Source organism: Neopsephotus bourkii, unplaced genomic scaffold (genome assembly GCF_033783945.1).
Source record: "Neopsephotus bourkii isolate Nb327-2 ecotype Australia unplaced genomic scaffold, CSIRO-AGI_Nbou_v1 NB_14, whole genome shotgun sequence".
NCBI classification, from domain to species: Eukaryota; Metazoa; Chordata; class Aves; order Psittaciformes; family Psittacidae; genus Neopsephotus; species Neopsephotus bourkii.
This window is the reverse complement of record NW_026900531.1, coordinates 120,902-140,617: the sequence shown is the minus strand read 5'-3', so window position 1 is coordinate 140,617 and position 19,716 is coordinate 120,902. Positions and strand designations below refer to the sequence as shown.

Here is a 19,716-nt window from a genome sequence, read left to right as displayed (position 1 = left end):
TTCTGACTAGATTTCCAAAGTCACAGTTTCAAACCTGTGATCAAAACATTAAAAACCCCTACACATTATACTCACTACTAGATATTATATGGCTACTAGGAAAAGTAAGTTCCTTTTGCTCTTTTTATTATGCTTTCATAAGTAAAACTTCTGTCTATCGTGAAACAAAGATATTGTACAATATCATATCTGTTTACAAATTCCTGTGTGAAGTAAGAACTACCCTCCACCTTTCCTTCTGAGATCATTTTCATATGTTAACATTTAATGCTTTTGATACATCTGACACATTGACAAACAATCACGAAAGAATCTGTTTAATTACAAAGAATCTTTCTAATTATACAAATTATAGCAAGAAAATAGAAATGTTCTTTCAGTACATATATGCTAAGTAAGGCTAGCGCATTCTCGCCAATTCCAAAAGTAACAGACACATATCAAGTAAACATTTGTCAACAGCAACACAAATAAGGTGAAAGTAGGAAATGATTGTATGAAACACTTTTCTTCCATACAAGAATGAATAAAAACACACATGGAGAGATTATGGAGTCCTGTATTCAAGCTAGAATGAAAGAATTTATAAATTAATAACTACTTCTACCTGGAGAGAAGTAAAAATGTCTAATATCTACATTTTTTTCTTTAAGACCAAACCAGATTATCTCAATTTCCAACAACAACCCATTTCCTTCACAATGATACAGTCAACAATTGGTGTTTGCTATCCATCAGCAAGACCAAGGCTGGATTGCTGCACCAGGACGTAAAGGAGGAACTTTCAGTAAATTACTGCATATTCATTGTGTGGATTTAGAGGAACTATGGACTCCTAATGTAGCCCATGAACATTTATATTCTAGATCAGTAAAGCAAAAGGAAAAATGTGTCTAGGTGGTGCAATCTTTTTCTAGGTGTGGGATAAAAGATCCTCCACTTCAGTACTTTGCACCCTTTTCACATTAAAGCTATTTTAAAAACTCAGATAGAAGTGATCAGTGTTGACAAAATGAATAACAATAATGCTCACACTTCATCTAAATAAGCACAGACTGTGTGAAAAAACTTATCCTAAGGCATTTAGTTACCAATACCACTTTGAGCGCTTAAATTTATTTTTATCATATTAGAATGCTTAGTAAACACAATGCCTGAAAAATACCATTTAAAAATAAATGCATTGTTTGGACACATCCTTCTGAAACACTAAGAACACAGTTCTGTAAGAAGGTTGAAAGACCCGATTGATCAAACTTAGCAGGAAACTAAGTCAATTGATCACACAGATATCCAAGAGTCTTAGGAAAAAAACACCTAAATGTTTTTGCACATAACCCATGGAAACAACTAATGTTTTTCTTTGTTTTCCCTTCTGAAAGTAAATATTTTAATCACAGTTATGACCATTCACTCTTTTTCACAGAAATAACAATCATACAGTTTATTTATTTCGCATATTAGAACATTTAGAACACCTTGAAAAATTACCTTTCAAAAAGCATTACCCTTTAGAGACCTGACTTAGAAAAATCACACTGAAGCCTTCAGCCTTTTTGAGGCACAGTTCTAAACCTCTTCACATTTTCACACTACACCATTCTAACACTTGGCTCACAAGAAAAAGACTTACCTCTGCATGTTTTGCTACTGTACTGGCTTCCACTGCATAGACTTTTCTAGCTCCAGCCTGCACTGCAAAAAATGAAAGGATTCCTGATCCACAGCCAACATCTAGGACCACCTTGAAAACAAAAGGTAGACCAAAAGAAATAAAATAATCAAAAAGTCACTTCCTCATACTTCTAAGTAATTAGATTTTCATAGCTGTACCTTGTATTTAATAAGCCTGGAATTATGCAAAAATATTACTAATTTCACTTAAAGAGTGAAAAGGCTGGAATGAAGAGTTTTAATGCCCCTAATCATTATTTTAGTATATTTTAAAGAGACCATGAATTGTTTTCATGTGTTGTGGTTATGTCATGGCTATGGTTTGAACGAAATAGATTTTTGTAAGAAAGTTTCTTCAGGAGAAAAATTTGGAACAAAAATGTAGTCTGATTACACTGGGGAGGGAGGGAAGACATGACAATAACGTCAGCTTTAAGAAAAATCTCACAGAACATCTCAGCATTTGGGTTCCTCTTATGGGTTTGTGCTTGACTGAAAACTGAGAGGAACAGTTTTCCTGTCCTTTGGCTGAAATTCTCATTAAATTTTGATCCAGGATGTGAAATTCACAAGCCCATTAGGTGATATAAGGACCTGGAAACTCCTAAGATTTCAGAGCACTTCAACCATGAAACCAAGCTACAATCCTGATATAGTCTCAGGAGTCAAGACCAGAGAAGCTTAAATATAATACGGATTTAGAATAATATTGAAGTTCAGTATACCACTACCTACCCCTACCCCTAGTCTGATTTTCTCACTCTTTGAAGGGGTTCTTGGTGATAAATTCAAATACTGTCTGTCAGAGGTAAGCTATTTTAGGATAAACTGGGAGTAGAGCTTGGATTGACTATTTATGCCTAATGATGCTTAAAAGAATTAGGAGAACTCATTCAGAATCTAATGAATCTGAGGCTGTATTCTTCATATTAATACAGCAATTCTTACTGGCATATAATCCTTTATATTTACTCTTAGAAGTGTGGGAGCAAGTCCAGAGGAGGGCCACGAGGATGATCAGGGGACTGGAGCACCTCCTGTATGAAGGTAAACTGAGAAAGTTGGGGCTGTTCAGCCTGGAGAAGAGAAGGCTGCATGGAGATCTCCTAGCAGCCTTCCAGTATCTGAAGGGGGCCTACAGGGATGCTGGAGAGGGACTTTCATTGGGACTGTAGTGATAGGACAAGGGGTAACGGATTGAAACTTAAACAGGGGAAGTTTAGATTGGATATAAGGAACAAGTTCTTTACTGTTAGGGTGGTGAGGCAGTGGAATGGGTTGACCAAGGAAGTTGTGAATGCTCCATCGCTGGTGGCGTTCAAGGCCAGGTTGGATAGAGCCATGTGTGACATGGTTTAGTGTGAGGTGCCCCTGCCCATGGCAGGGGGGTTGGAACTTGAAGATCTTATGGTCCTTTCCAGTCCTAACTATTCTATGATTCTACTCTAATAAATTTTGTCCAGCACAACTTAGATAACCTGCTGCTTTTTCTCATACAGGAATATTTTTCAAAGCATACAAAGCCTAGAATAAGAAAAAAAATACACTTCCTCATCAGATATCCCTTCACTATAGGCAAAAGCATTTGTATAATAAATCACTACAGAATTTAGGGAAGAGGCAGCAAAAGGGAATCTACTGGGGGGATGCAAAATAGATAGAAAATAATAGGAGAAGTATCAATTGAATAAAACTTCCTTCAATAATGCAGGTATTAAAATAATTATATCCTTTTTACCTTTTCATCTCCTTACTGCCATCATTAAATACTTCTGCCTGCCTCATAGTTTCTGGATGTAGGATAGATGCTGTATTTCCAATTCATCAAGTCTCAGCACAACAGGTTTCTCAGGTTCTTATAGGAAAGCATTTTGTCACAATACAGATAGTTAAATTTTTTTCAGCTACATTTATTCTAAAAGTTGCCATTTCTTAACAGAAGCAGGAAAAAGAAAGATCATTTTCTAAGTGGGTGGCCAACAACACCCAGCCTGTGATAGTCTTACTATTAGCTATGCTGTAGAGAAACCAAGGCACCTTCAACAGCTGGGAAAATAAATAAACGTAGAGCAAAGGCAAGCAGGCTGTACTGCTGCACAGCAACAAGATTTCCTATTCAGAGGCAAAAAGGATGCAAAACCTGAATTCCTTAGCGCAGAGTCAAAAATGGAATGGATGTGCTACCTACAGTATAAATCTGCCTCTTGCAATATAACATGGGAGCTTCCTATTTTGCAAGAAAACGGTGGCAAATAAGATTCTCTCTCTGCTGTTTCTTTCACCATATATTCATGTTACATATTCCAGTACAAAACTGAACTTATTAATGGTTCTATAAGCTCCACATACCCAGCTGGTATCATCCAGTACCACATGCTTTGGTTTTTGATTCTGATGCTTATAGAAAACCAGAGCAGCCCTGTGCACATCACTAGTTTACTAGCCTCATTGGATTAAATAAGAGAGGAGGATTGTGTCAGGCCTGAAAGAAATTACACGAACTGAAAACCTATTTGTTTTATTTCTATAAAGGTTTGTTTCATTTCTATAAAAGTAGGTAGTTTAGTTTTTTAAAGAAGCACAGTTTAGCTAAGTTGCATGGCAAATAAAAATTATGAGCTGCATTTGCATTTGTTACTAAACTTAATAGCGAAAACATAATGATCTTTAAAAAATTCACATTTACATCTCTCCTCATTTTGGCTATAAGTATTGGCTACACCTTTAAGGGGAAAAGTTTTGTTTGGCATTTGCTTTTAAGTTACTAAAGACTCTTTTCTGTGATGCAATAAAGCCATTTGCCCTGGTGTAAGCTGAAGTCAGAGGCTCCCTTTAAGAGAAAGTGTGCACAAAAACTTGAGAGAAAGAAGGGAAAAAGGAGAGAAGACAAAAATATGATAACAAGGTAAAAAAAAATAAATTACAGCTTAATTTTCTCCATTGTTTTTATTTGCAATCTGCTACCCAAATATCATAAACTAAGCCCACGTAGTCACAGCTGACATACTGAGACCTAGGAAACATAAGTCTGTAGTAAGCAGAGACTACTGCTTACAAATTGCCTATTTGCTTACAAAAGGTCACATGTAGTCTAATGTTTTTTGCTGGGTTTTAGTATTTTATTGCGAGGTGAGCAGTGCCATAGCAAGATATGCAGATGACATAATATCCACTGATTAAAGAGCAGAGAGCTAGCAAAGACAAGCCATAGGGCAATTCACAGATAAATTAAACTCAGTGCTTATTAATATAATTTTGTGGAAAATAAGAACTGTTCGATTACCATTCAAGTTCTAAATGAATCATCATCAGCAACAACAGTAGCCTAGGCACCATTATCTATTGTTTGATAAAGATCAAAGCTCAATGGATAGATGAAGTCCCAGGGGAAAAAAAAAAAAAAGTCAAGATTTCTGAAAAGTACAGTAAAGAACAACCAGGAAGTTAGAATTCAGCAATACAGATCAGTTCTATGGCACTGTCTGCACTGTCATGCATAACTCCCACCAATCCTTCCAAAACAGGTGCTGCACAATTCATGGTGACATTGAAAAAAGAGGGCAGGAATACTAACAGGGCATGCACAATTTCTTCATATAGAAAAAGGCAAAGAGGACTGAGAACACTGACTTCAGAAGAAAGACTATCTAAGAAGAGGCAACGCAAACTGACACAACGGAGGAACAATATAAAGAAAATTGGAACTTCAATGCTCCTTTGCCTCACAACATAAATCAAAATGACAGAGCTAGAAAGCAGACACGTTAAAAATCGTACTAAAGGAGATACTTCTTGGCATAAAATGTACTGTGGAATTTGTTGCTGTATTAAGTGTGAATCACAGGAAAGTGTGCATGGGGACTGATGCTGGAGAGGGTCAGAAAGTCTCTAGTTAATGTAACTATAGAAAAAAGTAAAAACCCACTGTAAACTGTATTAGCCCTATGTTTTGCATTTCAAGGAGCATAAACCAAAATAAATTAGAAGGCAATTTAATTGGTGTCTGGGCAGCAGATTATTCTATGTCCCCCCAGTGTAAGTTTTCTTCTGTCTTCTGCTGAAGTATCTGGCCTGGAAAGTCTGAGAGGCAAAGGACTAGATAAAGTAATAATTGTTATATTTATTACAATAGGCCTCAAGATCTGTATACATATTTCAGAGATTAATTTGGCATCTGAAGTCACAAGTTTCTTCACTGTACCCAAATCTTTGTCTTACACATGTGCAACCACAGCAGACACTTACGAGCTGTCTCAGTTTGTAATGATTGTGGGGTGCAAAAACATTCAGTGTACACCTCCGTGAAAGAGACATAAATTCAAATAGCTCTGTGGGTATTTTCAAAAGACTATGTGGCACAATAGCAAACACACAGTCAACAGTTAAGACAAGGAAACTAATTCTGTATATGAGCTCTAAGATGCCAAATGGGAATAGCAGCCCAAAATGTCAAGAAAGATATATATGTAGGTCCTCTGATTCTCACAGAAGACAGCAAAGGGATTTGTAGTTTATGTTTGGCAATGTCCATCCTGAGTATGTACCATCAGCATCATGATTTGTCATCCATGCGCTTGGCAATAACATTAATAATGCAAAACACACATGAATTAATACATCCATGCACAAAGTCCTGGGTGAGAAAAGGCTACAGTCTGATCAGTGTTGCTCTACAGGGCAAATTGATGTTTAGAGCCTAAGCAGTGTACTTGAACGTTTAAGACTCAACAGAGCTTACCTTGTCTACAAAATCTACGTCGTTCTGTAGGATAGCTCTGTGGTAAGTTGCTGTCCTCACAAAATCCTGCATCATATTCTGTTGTTGAGACAGATAGCCATAAAACTAAAAGTAAGAAGTTGAGGAAAAACAGAACAAAAGATAAAGTCCATCTTCTACCAATCTTACCTTAAATTACTTAGTACTTAAATTACCAAGGTCCTCACCACCCTCTGAATAAACCTAAGCTATCCTTCTAACTAATCTGGTGACTGAGGTCAAACAAACAACAGTAACAGATTTCACAAACTGGCACCAAAGTTTCATTACCTGAAAATACTGAAGCGCAGATGCTTCATCTGTTCGTTGACTGAACACAGAGCCCTCCTTATTTTTGTTACGACATTTCTTCAACGCATCTGAAAATGTGCTGTATTCTGGAAAACAAACAGCAAAAACCACAGGGACAAATAAATTAAGATAAACACCCAGTGACAAGATAAGAACACAGTCACACTTGAGAGGAAAGCTTCATTTGGCTTCTGTGTTTATAAATACATAGTAGAGTTCCAATTTCATTAAACAGGCAAGAGCTGTTGCAAAGATCTGTCCAGCACTGAGAGATTTAAAGAAACACCTGGATGCACGGAACAGTGCTGTCAAGGATTCAGGTTAGCTAACTCCAGCAAATAAAAAAAAAACTTGTGTTGAGGAATCCTAACAGAGGAGTGGCTGAATGTGAGCCTCAATCTACCATTTCAGGTTAATCTACATTAAGCCAAACTCCACACAGAGAACCACCTAAGGTTACTGTTGGAATGCATGGATTCAAGTGAGAAGGTTTACAACCTAAAATAAAATATTCAAATTCCATTGGTGGCTAAGGACCATGGATTTTCCTTTAGATCCAGACTAGATCAAAAGCTCAGTTATAGCCCTTTGGTTTATGTGAACAACATCACTTCTGACACTAATTAACAGGAAAACCCATGTGGACCTAAAACCCAAATAACCAGTCCACACAAGCACTTTTGTCTCCATCTTTCAAGATCAAACCAATCCCTCCAAGCATAAAGTAATTTCTTGATGTCTAAAAGAAATGCACATGCCAGTAAGTGGAGAAAGTATCTACGAAAAACACTGTAAGCAAAAATTGTCAGGGGGCAAATGTAGATGACAACAATAAAATCAGGGATGGAAATCTTGCATCTTCTGTTCATAAAAAGACAGGAGAAGACAGAGAAATCAGGCCACATTCATAATTTGCTAAACCAGAGTCAGGAAACTCCTGAAGCTGTTCACAGATTTTCAAATAAAAATAACAATTGCCTGAAGCATGCAACTGTGCACTGGGAAGTACCTGCTAAATGCTCTGATCATTTGGAGATAATTCAGTAACTCAATACTTTCAATGGCCTTTGAAACAAAGGATCTGAATATAACAGAAACAATTTATAAACTTCTCATTACAATAACCAAGGAGAATTTCCTTCATTTCAGAAAATTTCAAAATCCTACAAACAGATATTTGGTTGTACTGATCGTTTTCTAATGCAGAAAGCTGACATATCAAAAGAGAAGAAACGTAAAAGATAGCAAGTGGCTTTCCACTTAGCTTTGGATATCAGGGCAAGCTCAATTGTCAGGCTGTTTGGAAAACAAGGACTCATGTTTACAAAACCCAACAGAAGCACAATTACTGCAAAGCTATATTTAATGAGGAAAAAAGTATTTTTGAGCAGGGTCTTGAGAGAAAGATCCTCAGTAGAAAATTTTAAATTCTTGGGAAAAGTACATAATAAAGACAAAATAGAATTCAGCAAAAGTAGTACAAATTGTTGTTATCCAAGCTTCAAAGTCTTTATACAGCTAGAAATCACTAGAACTGGGAAACTGGATGGAAAAAGCTCCATTTTGGGGCTGTAATGTATTGTTTCACTGTAAGAGTTAAACACCAAAAATGTCAGATAACCATACATCCTCAGAGGAGTCCAAATTAATTGAGGGCACAGGCCCCTTGAACCTCTGGGCTACCCCACATAATAAAGTTCACTTTTAATCATCCAGTGTTCAAGTAATTTCTCTCAGCTGAAATTCTGAGCAGTCTAATGTATGCAATGAAGTAATTTTGTTGAAAGTCTGGAACAATAGCTCTAAGAAGCATAACAGAATTAGTTTGCTAAGAAACAGGTCAGTTTAACTTGACTGTAGCAGAAGTCTGTAGGAAGGGTGGTAGAAATTGTAAACCACAACTCAACAATTTTTTTAAACCTATTTTCCTGCTGTGGAAATCTGCTAGGGAGTTGATCTATTGCCACTCTGCAGAGTATTTCAATGTAATTTCCAGGTGGGATAACGTCCCACTTTGTTCTTTCTGACCTGTCAGCTTGGATGGCAAGAATTGAACATTTGGGGTGATGGAGTCTCAAAATAATAAATTTGTTACAGAAGTAATTGTGAATTACCATTAAAATAAACAAATATCATCAACACATCCTTTTTTACTCCCACACAGGGATGGCAGTCAGGATGAAACACGAAGTGACTGGATCATGACAATGAACTGTTACCCAAGTTACAGACAGTTCCCATTTTCTGCTGGAAGATACAGAGATCTGCTTAAAACAGAGCAGTCCCTCTGTTCTTTCTTTGCATAAAGAGACCAAAAACAAAAAAAAATAAAATCTGACACTGGACAGTTGAGACTTTTTTTCCCAGAAAATCACCCATTGTCTTAAGTCTCTCTTTTTTTATTTTTTTTTTAATTTATTTTATTTCATTTTCTTTCTGAAGGTAAGATATGATGCTATAGATTCAGTGGTGACATGCTTTACTCCTTTCTTTTATAGTCACTCTTCACACATTATTTTCATACCTCTACAGAGACTCTTTGGAGTCTTTGGGGTCTGGGAGTGAGAATGGATTTAAAAACTCAATGCTGTAAGGAAAACTGGAAAGTCTTGCCTAGCAAGGTGATGCTCTAGAAAATTTTATCCTTGGGTGTTTTCAAAACATAACTGTACAAAGCTCTGAGCAACCTGGGGCTGAATTTGCTTTGCGAAGGAGCCTTGACCAGATGACCATAAGATTTCTCTTCCAATTGAATTACTCTTTGATTCTAAGAAAAATAGGTGTGATCTTGTTATTTACATGCAAAAAAAGACATTTGTTGCTGGAGCTCTCGGAAGTGCTGACATATTACAAAACTGATACTCACTGAGTTGAATCAAAACAGGAAGTACAAAAGGTTGATGGAATTCCTCCACAGTCTTTTCACTGTGGACCTCAGATGCACTTAAAAGTTTCCCTGCCAGAGTACTAGCAAGATCTCAAGAGGTTCTGGCAGACTATAGAGGAGAAAGGAATCTCATTTCTTTCATCAGCTTTAAAGAAAACATGGAATTAAATTCTTCTCTATTAGATGGCAGTAAAGATTGAGCAATAAAAATAGGAACAGCTCCATATCTAATACATCTCCATGTATTCCAAACTTCAGGTCCCAACTCTGCATTTTACACATTCATCTGGGGCTAACATTATGAGAAAAAAAGTATTTGAGCATAAAAATAAAATATACAATTAGTTGCTGTTGTTTGATGGGAAGTGAAAAATCACTCTAGTGAAAAGAGCAACAGCAACCAAAACCACTTTTTTACAACTCATCCATGAAAACTTAATGATTCCACCATTGAGAAATCATTATAGCCTTGTCTGATCCTGTACTGACTGAATTAATATACTATGAAAAATTGCCTTAGAGCACAAATTTGCTCCTCTTTTCTTTTTCTCATCTGTTCAGTGAATGTCAGTTTATCCTCAGCATTCATAAATCAAATATTCACCAAAAATATTCCAGTTACTTCTACTTACTATTTGAAGGAAATTACAGTTAAATAGCTACAAACCAAGGATCGGTTTGTAAGGAATTACTGTTGCAGATGTGAATTTGGGATTTTGTTTTTCTGTGGAATGCAGTCAAAGAATTCAAAAGAAAAATCTCTTAAGGAATGCAAATTGCCTAGGTATTATTCATAATAATTGCTACTTGTTTCAAATACTGTCTGAGAGTTCAGACACACATTCACTTGTGTGACAGGGCAAATTGCCAAATAATAAAACTTCAGCATCTAATACAGAAGAATGGAATTATTGTGAATACACATGACACAGACATAAGAAATAAGTTCAAAAGAAAGACATGGTAAAGCTTGAAGGAATTCTCACAAATAAGGACTCCCTACTACAGAAAAGAGAAATGGGTTTGTTTTCTTGTTTTCTTTAGCATGGACAAGGAGCACCAGGTTACTTTGTTTTGTAGACTGTCCCAGAATAAAGAAAAGAATTTATCTCAAGTCTATTTTCCGTATCAAGCAGGTCTATTTTTTACATCCAAAACCAATTTACAACAGCCTGTCTTCTCTCTATTTGCTTCTTCAAGCAAATACACTAAGCTGCTTTCTTTCTGTATTTTCTGTAAAGTAACTTCTTATTAACCAATACCTCATCCTGATTGTGCTATGAAATATGGCTTTATCTGCATATTGATCAAATTCCTTAAAATGAAATATAATTAATAATTTTGATCTTCTTAACATCCTGGGTACTTAATCTGTCATATGTAGAAATATATCCAGAATGAATCTCAGCTTTTATGAAAACCGGATTTTCTTCTTTATTTAAGGTTAGGGACCAGAAAAAGATCTATACCAAAACCAGTTTAGCTCACCAACAGGCTAGAATACTGCTGGGTCATATACTTTGGAACTATTTATTTTGCAACCAGGACTCAAACATACAGAACTGTAAGTCAGCAAAACATTTTTTGAGAACAGAGAAATAGTAATTTTTGTTAATTCTCAGCCCTATATTCTACATAAAGGTTCTAGCAGTCTATATATCTTTTGCTTTGATGCTGACTTGTTTTCTCATCTCAGGATCCTCAAATATTCCATCAGCTTTTCAAAAGAAACTCAAGTATATGAAGGTTGTTGCCTGGTAACCTAAGCATAGTGTTTCAAATGCTACCCCTTCAAGATTCTTCTAACCAGTCCTGAGAGATTTCTTCTGTTACCAGGGGGTTTGCCTGTTGGCTCATCTGTAAAGAAGAAGGTCTGGCTTGCTTACAAAATTTTCTGGGTTATCAGAGTTTATACTTAAGCAAAAATTAATCTATCCTGTAAAATTCAAAATTAATGTTCCTGGTGGGAGGGAAAGGTGTAAGTGCTCCTTGATGACCTGCTTCTTTATGCTGTGAAGCCATCTCCTTTCACCCTCAAAACTCTTTCTCTTGGGAAGATGTCCGTTACTTTTCTTGAACAGTTTTGGCTGTCTTCAGAAAAATAACTTACAATCATCACTGACTGAAAAACAAATCCTTGCGCCCTCACCACCCCAATCACTTAAATCAATCTAAAGTTTTCCACTAGCAGGTTGAAAACAACTTGAAAACTTTTCAAGTGTTATAGCCATGTTCTGAGTGGCAAATTAATGAATTGAGTCTTTAAAATGTAAGTAAATCTTACAGTGTATTTACTCTTTCCCATGCACTGTAAGACCTCCAATAACTACCCCAAAAAGAACTACCTGATATTCTTGAGGACAGATGTAAGCAGACATTTATTGCCTTTTCATCTATACCTTTTCAGTATCTCAACTCAAAATACCCCCTCAAACCACAGATGTTTCTTTTTCAAGGAGCTTTATCTGGATGTTATTCTGAAAATAATGGAAAATACTGGAATGAATACCACTATGAGTGTGCAGCCTAATCTAGTTTGGGTTAGCTAATCCATACACTGGTTTATTTCCAGCACAATGGAATAGGCTGCAGAACTTGCCCAAGTGCTGGGTGCATCTGAAAGACCTGCAGTCACTGCACTAAGTACAGCACAGCAGTGAAATCTGTGCTTCTTACTAGCATGTAAGAAATGCTTCTTTGGAGCAAAACTTACGTTACAGAACAAACTATTTGCTTTGAGATTAAAAGTGTCAGTTTCCCCTTTTTCCCTAGCCCTTGAGAGGGTAAGGAAAACTCCCACTCTTCTGGGCTGAAGTGCTTTCAGAAGGAGCTTTTTAAGGAAATAAAGTCCACTTGCAAATAATGTCAAAGAACATAAAAAATATAATTGTCAGGCATTTCCTTTGAAAGCCAAGATTCTTATGATTTTTATTTATTTGTCATTCCCCCTCCCTCCCCCCCATTTTGTTTTCAATGAAAATCTGGAAACAGAAATAAATTTGAAAAATTTTACCTTGACAGAAATCAGTAAGTTGCTGAAAAACTGAGGCATTTGACTGTAAAGTTCTGACTAGCTATGCACCTCAGCTAACTTATATTTGCTGTTGGACATTAAACCTATGTTAATCAATTATACAGTCTGATAACTTGACAGAGATATTCTGCAGATATTACTGCACTGATTGATAGCCTAAAAACTCAACTGTGTAAAAGCTGAATAAAGGCCAGTTAAAACTGATTCCTTTGATCAGAGATAACAGGCACATCCTCCCAAAAAGCCCTGCTTCTTGTGTCTGTCTCAAACTAGTCCCTTCCGAAAAAAGGGAGCAGAAGCTCCAGGTGCCAGTACAGGTTGGGGGGTGACCTGCTGGACAGTAGTAAAGGGGAAAGGGACCTGGGGGTCCTGGTGGATAAGAGGATGACCATGAGCCAGCAATGTGCTTTTGTGGCCAAGAAGGCCAATGCCATCCTAGAGTGTATTAGAAAGGGTGTGGTTAGTAGGTCAAGAGAGGTTCTCCTCCCCCTCTACTCTGCCTTGGTCAGGCTGCATCTGGAATATTGCATCTAGTTCTGGGCCCCTCAGTTCAAGAAGGACAGGGAATTGCTTGAAAGTCCAGTGCAGAGCCACAAAGATGATTAAGGGAGTGGAACATCTCACTTATGAGGAGAGGCTGAGGGAGCTGGGTCTCTATATTTTGGAGAAGAGGAGACTGAGGGGTGACCTCATCAACGTTTACAAATATGTAAAGGGTGAGTGTCAGGATGATGGAGCTAGGTTTTTTTCAGTGATGTCCAGTGGTAGGACAAGGGGCAATGGGTGTAAACTGGAGCATAGGAGGTTCCATGTGAACATCAGGAGAAACTTCTTTACTGTGAGAGTGACAGAGCACTGGAACAGGTTGCACAGGGGGGTTGTGGAGTCTCCTACGTTGGAGATATTCAAGGCCCACCTGGACAAGTTCCTGTGTGATGTACTCTAGGTTACCCTGCTCTTGCAGGGGGGTTGGACCAGATGATCTCTTGAGGTCCCTTCCAACCCTTGGGATTCTGGGATTCTGGGATTTGGGATGAGAGACAGAAATTGTCTCACAGAATAGTAATAGATATAGTTCTGGAGGATTACATTTGAGTTTAAAGATTTTGACCTGGCTAACCAAGTTGAAAATTGAAACACTGATTGTTAAGCAATGATGTAGATCTACATTAAATAAATACCCATCTTCCTGTGTCTGCTTTTGGGAATGATGGTTGAAGTGTCACTGTGGTAAAGGCTAGTTACGTTAAGAGAAAGCCCAAGTCAGTTTGTAACCTGTTGTATTCCATTAAGGTGGCACTATATTTCCTGAATAGGTGAGAACTGTTCGAAGGGTCTAAGAAGTAACATGTTCGGTTACTGAAAAAAAGGGGCAACTCCAGGGCTAGCTACACAGTGTAGAAGGAGTAACTCATAAAATGTAAACACCTAGATACTGCAATCTTGACCCTGGGTTGTTTCACTGGATATCACTCTTTCAATAGATTCAGATGTTGATGGACAGTGCTTTCTTTTATCACAGGAATTTAAAAACAGTAAGTCTGAAAAACACTTTTCTTTTAAATGGACCTCTGGTCTGACAGCATAGATGGTATCCTCCAGCTTAACTATTCATCTCAATGTTTTTCCTCTACACCATTTAACACTGGAATCCTCACCACAAAATTTATTGCGGTATGGTGAAAGAGAGATATTTTGTATATATTCAATGAAGCAAGGTAGCTTTATATGATTTTATTTTAAAACTGATTTTATTAGGAACTGTGATGTTCCTAATTTAGAATATCAACTCATTTAAACTCCAGAATTAAAAAAAAAGATCTTTTGAGGTCCCTTCCAACCCTTGGGATTCTGTGATTCTGTGCCTGTGGCACTTCCTGCATGCACATTCATTCTCAGTTCCTGATAAATCGTCAAGTGGCTGCACTCTGCATACACAGAACTGCTGTAATGAGTTCTCTTTACAAAATGCTTATCCTCACAGCAGAAGACACAGATACACAAACACAAGCTATTAACATAGTGCACCTCATCCATCTGCTCAGTACAGATGGCGTCTCTTACTACCCCAAAGGGGAAGAGGGTGAAGAAGGAACCAGAAAAAGAGAAAAGGTTCCAGTAGTAAACCTGGCTGGTTCTTGAGGAAGAAAGGGAAAAAAACCCAAACCAAACCAACATACCAGAATAAGGGAAAGATTAATGAATTAATGAATGAAGTAAAGTGAAATAATTAATTAATGAAAGGAAAAATAAACTCAGTGGGGAATAAACCCCCACAAACTTCACACAGCAGCAATCCAAAATAATGCTACTAGGAATAAATCATTAAATAAATGTATTTTACCAACAGCTGTTACATTTTCTGATCTAAGGAGATTAGCATAACAGTCATGGAGAAGCAGTACTCCCACATTATTTTGCAATATCTGCTGCAGGCTACTGCTTAAATCCAGTACTTACATAAAGCAATAAATTTGGCCTGTTACTGATGAGAGGTGTACAGTTGTAACTTTGACCACATTCGAAAAAATTAATGGAAGTCTATAACTTATCAGAAGACCATATCAAATGATTGGATAGGTCAAGCTGTCTCCTGTAAACAAGTGGGTTACAGTCTTCCATTTGGAATAACAGAGTTGCAAAATACCCAAATAATAAAATGCCTGCTTTGCAAAAAAAAAAACAACAAAACATGCGGTAAAAATACAGTAAACTTACCAAACCAGATTACTATCCCAGATGTCTGAGGCTGGAACATTATTTCCAAATGAGGAAGAAAATCTTTTTGCTTCTTCTCAGTTGTATTACATTTCAAAAACTCACAGTGATATTTACTACAAGTGTCCTAATAGAACCCCAACAGCATTCACCGCTTAGACTCAAAAGAAAAAGCTCTCAGAAATCCCTAGGTTTATACAAGTTTTGCAATACTTATTCAAAATATTTTTCTATTTCTGTTGTACCTTTCAACCAATTATAGAGCTTTTCATTGCCAAAAATACAGCAGATAGGACTAATGGGATTCTGTTAATTTTAATAATTAATTTCCTAATATTTCCATCAGCCATAGATCACTTTGTCTAGTACATTACTGAATATTAAATCACAATTTGCAGACCAGGTCACTTTGCAAATTCCTGCAGCCTTCTTTCAAGCTTTTTGAGAGTCTGGATTTGCACAATGAGAACAATTTTGTCCCAGACACAACAGTGGTTGAATCATTTTAAGTGTCAGCATGGGAGAATTAGATGCTTAGAAATTCAGCCATTACGCACTTCATCAGCAGACAGGGGACTCAGCCAGTAGGTCATTTTTATGGGAAACATGACTGGTGGCCTTGTTTCTTTCCACATCAGGAACTGGATGCCACATGTTTCAAATCACATTGGTAAATTTCTTAAGTCCAAAGCAAAAACCTTTTCTACTTTTAGTACCAGTAATAAATGCTTTCTTCAGTCAGCAGAAAGCAAAATATTGTATCATCTGCCAGCTAAATATCCTAACTAAAATTGCTTTTCTTTAAACAGATCATTCCACCCCTTAGTGATTCACATTTATATAAAACAAAAATTGAGCCAAATTGATAAAATGGTTATCATCAAGAAGATTAAAGTATCTTTAATTTAAAGTTGCAACCACACTCCAAAGAAATGCAAACTAGTAGATGTGAAAGCTTCCCCCGGAGTGTCAATCTCACACTAAAAACATTACTAGAAGAATAGTTATGATTTGTAAAATGCTATCATAAAGTTTATAAATGTAAAAGTTTAATATCCTTTAGAGCAGCCATTTCAGTTTTATTAGATAACAGAGAGAAAAATGGGGCTTTAAGGTGTAATCAAATTTACATAAATGTACGAATTATTGTGATATTGCAAAAACTTTTGAAGTTAAACTATACTTTGGGAACTATTAAACTAAGAAACATTAGATCCTTTCTTTTATTCTTCTTTGAAAGAATGACTGATTTTTAGTCTCGTCATCATAAACCAGGACCTGTGCAGCATATCCCTGTTCTAGTCAGGGATTTTATGTAAACAACTTCCCCAGAAACAAATTACACTTAAGGAAGGAAGATGATTTGGCTTAGTACAGTACAATTGATGAAATGTAATATTGAGATGGATATCACTGGTGCAGCTGGTTCACTTATGTCTTCTAGGTCTAGCAGTGCTTAGTGAAAGTCTCTTCTGAGCCGGTGGCCATGGTCACGCCTCACATGAAAGCACTATCTGGTAGCACCGAATCAGTGGCTATTAAATTTCAAAATACTGCCAACATTTTCTAAGACATACCCTGTCTCACTGGAATAAACTACTGCCTGTTTTAAATAATTATCCACCCACCCACTCCCAATCTATTCCACTCTTACCAGAACAATAGAAATAAATGGATTTTTAAACACTGAATAATTGGACAAGTACCAATGCAAGCATGTTGCCACCTTCAACTGGCACTGCAATTTTGTAATTTACAGGCAGGCAGATGTAGCAATACTCAGATATAGCAGATAGGAGTAAAAAAATCTAGAAATTTAGAATCCTTCATATAGTATTTTTTTTAAATTGTGGGAAAATTATGGTAAATCGTATTCCTATAGAAGAAAAAAAGAATAATTTGGATCCTATCTGGAAATCCAAACACTAATATTAACTAGCAAGAAAACAGCCCAGAATAATTCCAAGGAAAATAACAGAATTTTATGAGTCATTCAAAAACACAGTAAAAGCAATTGATCTTTTCAGATCTCCTTTATTTTGTCCTCCCAGGAATCTGAATCAATCAACAATTTAAAATGCTAATGCTAAAATAATTCCCAAAGAACTGTTCAAGCAAAGCCCAGAGAAACAAAAGGTACTCAAAATAGTGCCATAAGCAATTAGGTCATACCCTGTAGGTCCTACCACCTTGAACTCACTCAGTGAGTCCCCAAAACACCACAAAACTTGTGAATGTCTGCCTCTATCTGGACCAAGAAAAACAATGGCATTGAAAACCATAGACTGAAACAACAGCAAACCCAGACGTTTAAACAGTGAGACTAACAGACACAGCAGAAGGCATGTTCAGGCAGCCTTCTCTGTTGAGATTTGCAACTAGACTAGCAGTCTCCAAAATCACATAATGGGTATTTGCTCTTGCACACTACAGCTCCAAATACGACCTTGAAAACTTTTATCAGAGACTTAATTCTGTTGAATTGAAATTTGATAAAATCTAACTGATTGCTTCATAGTCCCAAAGCCTACACAGTATTTGGGATGCCACATAAACAAATTAACTCAGAGAAAGCACCTACAAAGCCTAGAGGCATTTTGTGACAGTGGACTAATTTAGAAACTGAAGTATAACACAGAACCTAAGATCCTACCCCAGAAGTGAGAAGTTAGGTATTACAACTGTGCACGTTGCATGGCTTAGAAGTCAAAACCTTTTTATTTTTTTAAATCATTCCAAATAGTTGATCCTCCTACCACTCTTTTAAGACTAGCAAATCCTGGACTTCACCATCATTGTGAAGTCATTTACAGTCAATGCATTGAGTAAGTTCTCTCAACAAGTTGCACTTCATTGTTTACTCAATCACCCTCTGCAAGTTTCAAGCTGTAAGATTAAATACATTTGTGAATGTAACTGTTTTAAATTAACTCAAATAAAACAAGTTTCAGGTAACCAAACTATTTTCTTTTCTTTTGCTTTTCTGAAAAACAGAATAACTACTTTAAGCATAAACCAACAAGTGACCACAGAGTCATTTGGTCCTTTACTTCATAAAATCTATTATTTGACACAAATTCTTAAATTGCTGAACAGATTCCTTGCAACCTGTGGGTCTTGAGGCGTATCTATCAGTTGTCCCTACTTACAGTGCTTTGATTTGCATGACTGAGTGGTCTCGGTACACACTAACTGGAATCCTTCTGTATTAAATTTAACAAAAATAGTTCAAAGTAAACACACACTTCATTCTTGCCTCATTCCCAAATGAGTATAGTTTGCATACCAAGGCCCCAGCACCAATTGCTCTGTTCTACAAGCTTGTTCATTCTGTTCTCTGTGCCTTGCTATTGGAATTATAGCTCATTAGATCCACATGCCATTACATGAACAAATGATTTTTGGGGAAAAAAATCACCATAAGACATACCATGTTCCTTTGCTTAAATTATATGGCAGTAACAGCATGTATGTTTGCACATATAAAATACAACTTATGCTTTTGATATATTTCACATATATGTATTTACAGACACCCAGCTCATGTTCCCTATTAGTGGATGAACAATCCAACGCTTGGTGAATTCTGCTTCACAGTGATAGGAAGAGCAGACATCAAAGGACTGTGAGACAGGTTAGTTTTACCCTACTGATGATGTGATGTTGCAATAGTAATCCCGCTCAGTACGAGAGGAACAGCAGGTTCAGACCCCTGGTGTGTGTGCTTGGCTGAGGAGCCACTGACACGAGGCCACCATCTGCAGGTCTGTGACTGAACGCCTCTAAGTATCCCGCCTAGACATTTGATGTTGTGCTATTGAATCATTGGTCTCTTGTGATTGACCCAGGAGAAGACAGTCTTGCTCAGAATGTGCGGGTTAAAGCACTTCCTGAATCTTTGTTAGCGAAGACAGGCCTTCCTCACAGGAGAAGGAAAACTCCTATCTCCAAACCGAGGCTGATGGAGCTCGTCTAGGCTTGTATGGTCTTCCATCAGAGAAGGACACTCTTATAAAACCTACAACCTGTGGACTTTGCTGTCACCGTCCTAGCTAACTAGGCTGTGCCAGTTAAACCTCAGGTTTAAAGAGTGGGCCCAGTTCTGCGGAAGCTGTGCTTCACCTAAAAAATCCACTGTGCAGGCTGGAAGGGCTTACTCTCACTTGTCTGTATGGACAGGTGAGGGTCAAAACGGCAGGTGACAAAGTGCATGGGAAGCTGCAGATCCAACCTTGCATGCAGGTGGACCAGCGCACGGCTAGCTCAAGATTGCTCAGGAGATGACAGTCCTGGTCGGACACTTCCTGATCGCCTAAGCACCCTTTTTTTCCAACC

At 37.2% G+C, this 19,716-nt stretch overlaps 1 protein-coding gene across 1 annotated transcript in view; it reads right to left on the bottom strand.

Annotated features, from left to right (window-relative positions):
* Window positions 1-19,716, bottom strand: part of LOC133222003 (histone-arginine methyltransferase CARM1-like) — a gene marked incomplete at its 3' end in the record, with an annotated part of 48,930 nt that overhangs the window by 10,798 nt on the left and 18,416 nt on the right. The window contains exons 3-5 of the mRNA XM_061371374.1: window positions 6,722-6,828; window positions 6,413-6,517; window positions 1,634-1,744 (exon numbers count right to left, since the gene is read on the bottom strand). Coding sequence (XP_061227358.1) covers window positions 1,634-1,744; window positions 6,413-6,517; window positions 6,722-6,828 — 323 coding nt within the window. The remainder of the gene's footprint in view (window positions 1-1,633; window positions 1,745-6,412; window positions 6,518-6,721; window positions 6,829-19,716) is intronic.